We start from the raw sequence: 5559 nt of genomic DNA, 5'->3' as shown, positions 1-5559 counted from the left end.
AAAAAGAGAGGTCCAAGAATTAAATCTTGTGGGACTCCACAGGTTATATTAGGAAACCAAATTGATTGATGTAAAGTAGATTATTATTATCAAAATATATGTGCACTCTGTTGAACATGATTTTTTATAGAATTTTTGAAAATGTGGAAAGATCGTCGATGTGGCAATAGTTACTAATTTCAAATTTGTCCTCTTCTTTAAGAATAGGAATAATATTTGCAATATTTAATTGTTCTGAGAATACTTCTTGATGGATAGAAGCTCTAAAGATTAAAAAAAAAACATATTTTAATTGTTCAAATCAATCTATAACCACGTTTCCATTATTTTATTTTTTTTTAAAAGAGATTTGAAGGTTCTTTCAAACTCATCAAACACTTATTTGGAAGACAACTCATCCAATAAATGCGATTATCCATGGGTACTAGATAATCAGTAAACAAAGATTAGAGATTTTTTCGAACATTGTTGGTCCTATATCAGTGAAAATTTGTTAAATTCTTGAACTATAGCTTTTGGTTCTTATAAACTTTTGTTATCGACTCTAACCATTTGTAGAAGAAAAGCGGAGCATGTTTTTTTTTTGCCAATAACTTATTTTGTTATTTGCCACGTGCGCTTTGTGTTGTTTTAAATATATTAAATAATAGACCATTTCGCTATTAATTTTGCGCGAACTTCTGCGTAAAGCATCAAGGCGCAAACAATAACAACAAACATTATTAACAAGAAAGTCACTTAAAATTATGTCTGATTCTTCCTCTGATGACGAAAAAAATAAGGCCTTTATGGATGAAATAAAAAGTTGGAAAGTAGAAAAATTAAAAGAATTTCTTCAAGCAAGGAGTATTCCTCTTGGTCAAAATCCTGCAAGAGCAAAGTTGCTAAAAAACGTGTTATATGCCAGTAAACTTAAATTACCAGTTAAAAAACCATGCAAGAAGAGACTGAAGAAATCAATTCTAGATCTTTTCAAAAATTGAAATTAAAATCAGGTGTCCAGCTTCCCCATCCTAATGAAATCGGAAATTGGGTAATACATAAAGAAATAGTAATAAAGTTATTACCAACTACAACTTATTCGGACATTGAAACTTATGCTTTTGATACTCATAGCTCTAAAGCTTTGAAAGAAGGACATTTTCTTTATTCTTCAGATCACATAACTTCAGTATCTTTTAATAATTTATCAGATGCTGTAAAATTTTGTTATTTAAAAGGAACTATAGTACCTCAAACAAGAATAAACAATGAAGAATATGAATCATGGGTATGTTTAAATAAAAATGGAAGTATATTATCTGCAGAATGCAAATGCATAGCCGGTTATGGAGAAAGCTGCAAACATATATTTGCTTTGTTATTGTTTGTTGAAGAGCATGTGCGATTAGGAGAAAATGTAACTTGTACGTCAGTAAAACAAAAGTGGGGAATTAGAACTCAAATAAGTAAATTACATGAGCCAGATATATTACAAAACATTTCTATTAAAAAAGTCAAACCTAGTATCGAAAATAAATGTCTTAAACTCAGTTGACATTTATACGATCCTCGTCCTTATCATTTAAGGCAGTCAGATTTTACATTTGAAGATTGGGAAGCAGTTGCAGAAGCCACCGATGGAAAAAGTGCTGTAATTTGCCTAAAGCCAAATATACAGTCAGAATATTAAAAAAAAAACTACCTTCTGCAAGCACAACTAAAAATGAAACACTACCACCCACCATAGACCAATTAGTAGCTCTAATAGAATGTTGTTATGGAAATGAATGTTTAGCATTTAAATTCTTTTACAATTGGTGGTTGTAAATTACTTAAAGCCCCACAAATAACATAAATGAGGTCTAGCATTGTTAATGATAACTCGTTCTTACAAATCCTAAACTCTTTAAGTCGACGAATTGAGCGTTCTACATGGACACGTGATTGAGCAATTTCTTTGGCTGATTGAATTTTCGCTTGTGTAAAATGTTGTTCTTTTTTTTTAAAAGGTGGACAAACTAATACCACTTTTTTTTCCAAAAGCAAATCTTGGATATTAAAACCTCTGTCCGCCAAGCACATAGAACCTTCAGAAAACATGTTAATAACATGGCAGTCCTCTGTAATATGTCTATCTGAAGCTTGGCCACCGTAAGCTTTAGAGATAAAACTGAAAGAACCAGTTTTTGTTGTAACAACTAACTTTTTCAATGTGTTACTACTTTTATAAGTACTAAATGTTTGATACTGTGCTTTTGCATTTGATGGTCTCTGAATTTTTTGCTCAGTGCAGTATATTATACCTTCTACATTGTGTAACTTTCCAAAAAAATGTCTTGCTTGATACAATAAATTTGCTTCTCGTGTGGGCCATAAAAGAAGAGGCTTTAACTCATTTCCAAAATAAGTAATCCAGGTTGTTAAAATACTTGAACAATGAGACTGGGAAATCGAAAATCTAAATGCTAGATCTTGAATAGCCAAATCTAATCGCAGTTTTATATGCACACTAGCAGAATTTCATCCTGGATTATTATAGTGCTTTTTCTTCCAGGCTTTTCTAGTTTTTTTTTGTTTTAATTTGCAAGTTTGTGAAAGTCTCCCCTTGTAGCAGCATAGTTTGTCATACTTTTTTTCCCCTTTACTAATTAAAAACATGAATACTTTTTTTGTGCACCCAGTATAAAACTTTATTAACCTATCAGAATGGCATACTCTGTCCCAACTAAACTCTGCTTGTGACTTCAATGAAAACTTACTCAACAAACGTTTTCGATGTTTTAATAACACAGGTCTTTTAAGTAATCTTTTAGGAGTGATTATAAATATTTGTAAGTCTTCCACGTCATTTGTTTCAGATACAAGAAAATCTTTTCCAACAGGTAAAGCATAATCATGATCATAATGAATATTAATAGGCTCAGTAAATTCTATTTGATCATGATTATCTTCGTTTTGATCATGACTACTCTGGTAATCAGCAACATACTTTTTTTTCTTAATTATGGATATCCGTTTTAATGGAGATTTCCTTTTTTTTAACTTAATATCGTAACCATTTAAATACTCAGTAAGGTAAGGATAAACATCAGTAGGTCGTCCCATTTTAAAATGATTTGAGCAGACTGGAGAACGAAGAGAAATTCTAAAGTTACTCCTGAAAAGTCCAATTTTCGAGTTCCATTTAGGTAACATTTTAACGTCTTTGCATCTCCAAAATTTAAGTTGCAAACTACCATTAAAAATTTTAATATGGTCTTTAATAATGTACTTTTCCGGATACCTTCTATCATTGCCACAGTTTTAAACAACGCAGTGATCACCCCCACCCATGTATAGATAATTGTTTACTTCTTTTAAAATATTGTTTTGATTTGTTTGCGCCTCGGTTATCCCATAATGCTTTTCGCTGATTTCGCGCAAAATTAATAGCGAAATGGTCTATTGGAAGTTATAGTTTTTTTTTCGGGTATTTGCAAATTTTTTCAAATAAGTTTTTCTAGTCCTTATAAATTTTATCGATTGTAGCTGTTTATGTTTTAAAAGATTTACATATAACTTTTGTTTTACTCTGTTTATTGTTTATTTTCCTTCAGGTAGTTGCCTTACAGAACAACTAGCTAGAAAAACGGTTAACTCCACTTAAGAACGAAGCTAATAAAGATGAAAGAAAAAAAGCCTAAGCAATATGTCAAAAGTACTTTTAGGGGCCGTCTATAAATGCTAACAGTAATTTTTCCTGGTTTTGACCTTATCGTCCTTTCGTTAAACTCTGTCAATTTATGCCCCCCCCCTCCCTCCGTATAAATGATGTCAGTTTTTTACTCCCCTCCCTTTCTAATAAAAAGTTAAAATTTTATGGTATTATTTTTTAATGACATCGTTTTTACTTTCTTATCGACTTTTTTTAAATCTGCGCATAGACGGAGTAAATATCTGTTTTGTAGTTATCATAAATTGCCATTGGTCAATTTATGATAACTACAAAATTGGTAATTTTAAGATAAGTATGCAGTTTTGTTATATTTTGTTAGGTGTTTCATTTGGTCAAAGTATAATTGCTGTAGTTTAAAAAAAAAAAAAATTATTTTTATAAAAAAAATATATATATTTTTCAAACATTATCCGATTTATGGCAACGTATCAAATTTTTAAACTCTTTTCCTGCAAAATGTTATATTTCACTTATCATAAATTGACCAATGGCCACAAATATAATCTTAAAAATTTTTTTTCTAATATTGACATTATTTTAAACTCAACACCCCTTCACCATTATCAATTATTGTCAAGTTTTTATCACCCCCACCCCCTCTCATTTACTTACTGATATCATTTATGGATGACCCCTTTGTAAATAATGCACTTTTAGTGCATCCTTTCAGTGTTAATAGAATAATATACTTTTATTTAAAAAAAATTTCTATTGTAAAGATTTATTTTAAAGAAATAGTTTTTTTCTCCACCTGTCCTTTTCTTCAATTTTTAAAGTCGAGTTTTATTATCAGCTAAAACTCGCCTTCAAATAGCGTCTAAAAAGTACAACTTTTTTTCGTCCGCGTTAGACTAAAGATGAATTAGGTTTCGCTCATTTTAATTAGTACTGCAAACAAAAGATTCATTAAGTAGATCTTATGTTTTCTAGGTAATGCGTTGTAAACACAAAAAATGGTGCTTGGTCCAATCTTTATACTTTCGTACACTTTGTATATGAGTACACAATGTTTTAACTTTAATTCTTTAACGTGAGAGAACTTAACGCTTATTAAAAGTTTTCCCTTCTATAAAATGCGCATGTCTCCTTTCGCAAAAACGTAAACAACAAAATTCCTTTTAAACATAAACGCATGTTTTTTACCTTAATGATCTAACTCAATAAGTTTACTTCTGTTTATTTTATATCTGCAATTAGTTATTTTCATCTTATGAGTATTACACCTGTTTAGTCGATCATTTCATAATAGGATTCATGTATCAAAAGAGTATGCAATGAAAATTATTCAGTTTTTTTAAAATTGAATTGCTACTCTGAAATTGATTTCTGCAGCAAAATTAAATGGTTATAATTTTTTTTTACAAAATGAGACTTTATTAGTGGCTAGCATATTTTATAAATATATTTCAAACATGAACTCATGCTCTGAAATTGATTTCTGCAGCAAAATTAAATGGTTATGATTTTTTTTTTACGAAATGAGACTTAATTAGTGGCTAGCATATTTTATAAATATATTTCAAATATGAACTCAAATGCTCGGTGTTAAATAAACGAAACTATTTTCAAAGTAATAGCATATTTTTTTATGTATTAGAATACATAACCTTGTGCCCAGGTTTTGTATTCTATAGAAAATTTAAACTTGAATACATTTATAAGGTAGAACTGACTAATTTATTATCCTTGTAATTTTCAAAAGCTATCTGGTTTTATATGATCTAGTTTTTTTTTTTTTTTTTTTTTTTTTTTTTTTTTTTTCAAAAAAATACAAAGCCGTGTGTAAGTAATATAAAGTTATTTGAAAACTTTAGTCTGCATTATGAATTTCGCTGTTATATGCTTTAATATTATGTAGTTTA

At 29.5% G+C, this 5559-nt stretch overlaps 2 protein-coding genes across 2 annotated transcripts; one reads left to right on the top strand and one right to left on the bottom strand.

Moving 5' to 3' along the window:
* The first annotated feature begins 746 nt into the window (after positions 1 to 746).
* On the top strand, positions 747 to 1537 carry LOC136089763 (uncharacterized). Its single transcript, XM_065815848.1, has 2 exons — positions 747 to 906; positions 996 to 1537. The coding sequence occupies exons 1-2, from the start codon at positions 747 to 749 to the stop codon at positions 1535 to 1537; spliced, it is 702 nt and encodes a 233-aa protein (XP_065671920.1).
* Positions 1538 to 1773: 236 nt separating this feature from the next.
* On the bottom strand, positions 1774 to 3087 carry LOC136089762 (uncharacterized). Its single transcript, XM_065815847.1, has 2 exons — positions 2681 to 3087; positions 1774 to 2491 (listed from the first exon to the last, which is right to left on the bottom strand). Exons 1-2 carry the CDS (start codon positions 3085 to 3087, stop codon positions 1774 to 1776), a joined length of 1125 nt encoding a protein of 374 aa, XP_065671919.1.
* Positions 3088 to 5559: the final 2472 nt, after the last annotated feature.

Source organism: Hydra vulgaris, chromosome 13 (genome assembly GCF_038396675.1).
Source record: "Hydra vulgaris chromosome 13, alternate assembly HydraT2T_AEP".
In the NCBI taxonomy this organism is placed as follows: Eukaryota; Metazoa; Cnidaria; class Hydrozoa; order Anthoathecata; family Hydridae; genus Hydra; species Hydra vulgaris.
The sequence above is the reverse complement of the archived record's forward strand: the minus strand, read 5'-3'. Positions and strand labels throughout refer to the sequence as shown.

What these genes read in the sequence shown, in the direction of transcription:
- LOC136089763 (XM_065815848.1), top strand. Translation starts at nt 747, where the DNA reads ATGTCTGATTCTTCCTCTGATGACGAAAAAAATAAGGCCTTTATGGAT. An exon ending in AAAAAACGTGTTATATGCCA is followed by an intron (nt 907 to 995) that starts GTAAACTTAAAT and finishes AATTAAAATCAG; the next exon opens with GTGTCCAGCTTCCCCATCCT.
- LOC136089762 (XM_065815847.1), bottom strand. Translation starts at nt 3,087, where the DNA reads ATGGGACGACCTACTGATGTTTATCCTTACCTTACTGAGTATTTAAAT. An exon ending in AGAGTATGCCATTCTGATAG is followed by an intron (nt 2,492 to 2,680) that starts GTTAATAAAGTT and finishes AAATTCTGCTAG; the next exon opens with TGTGCATATAAAACTGCGAT.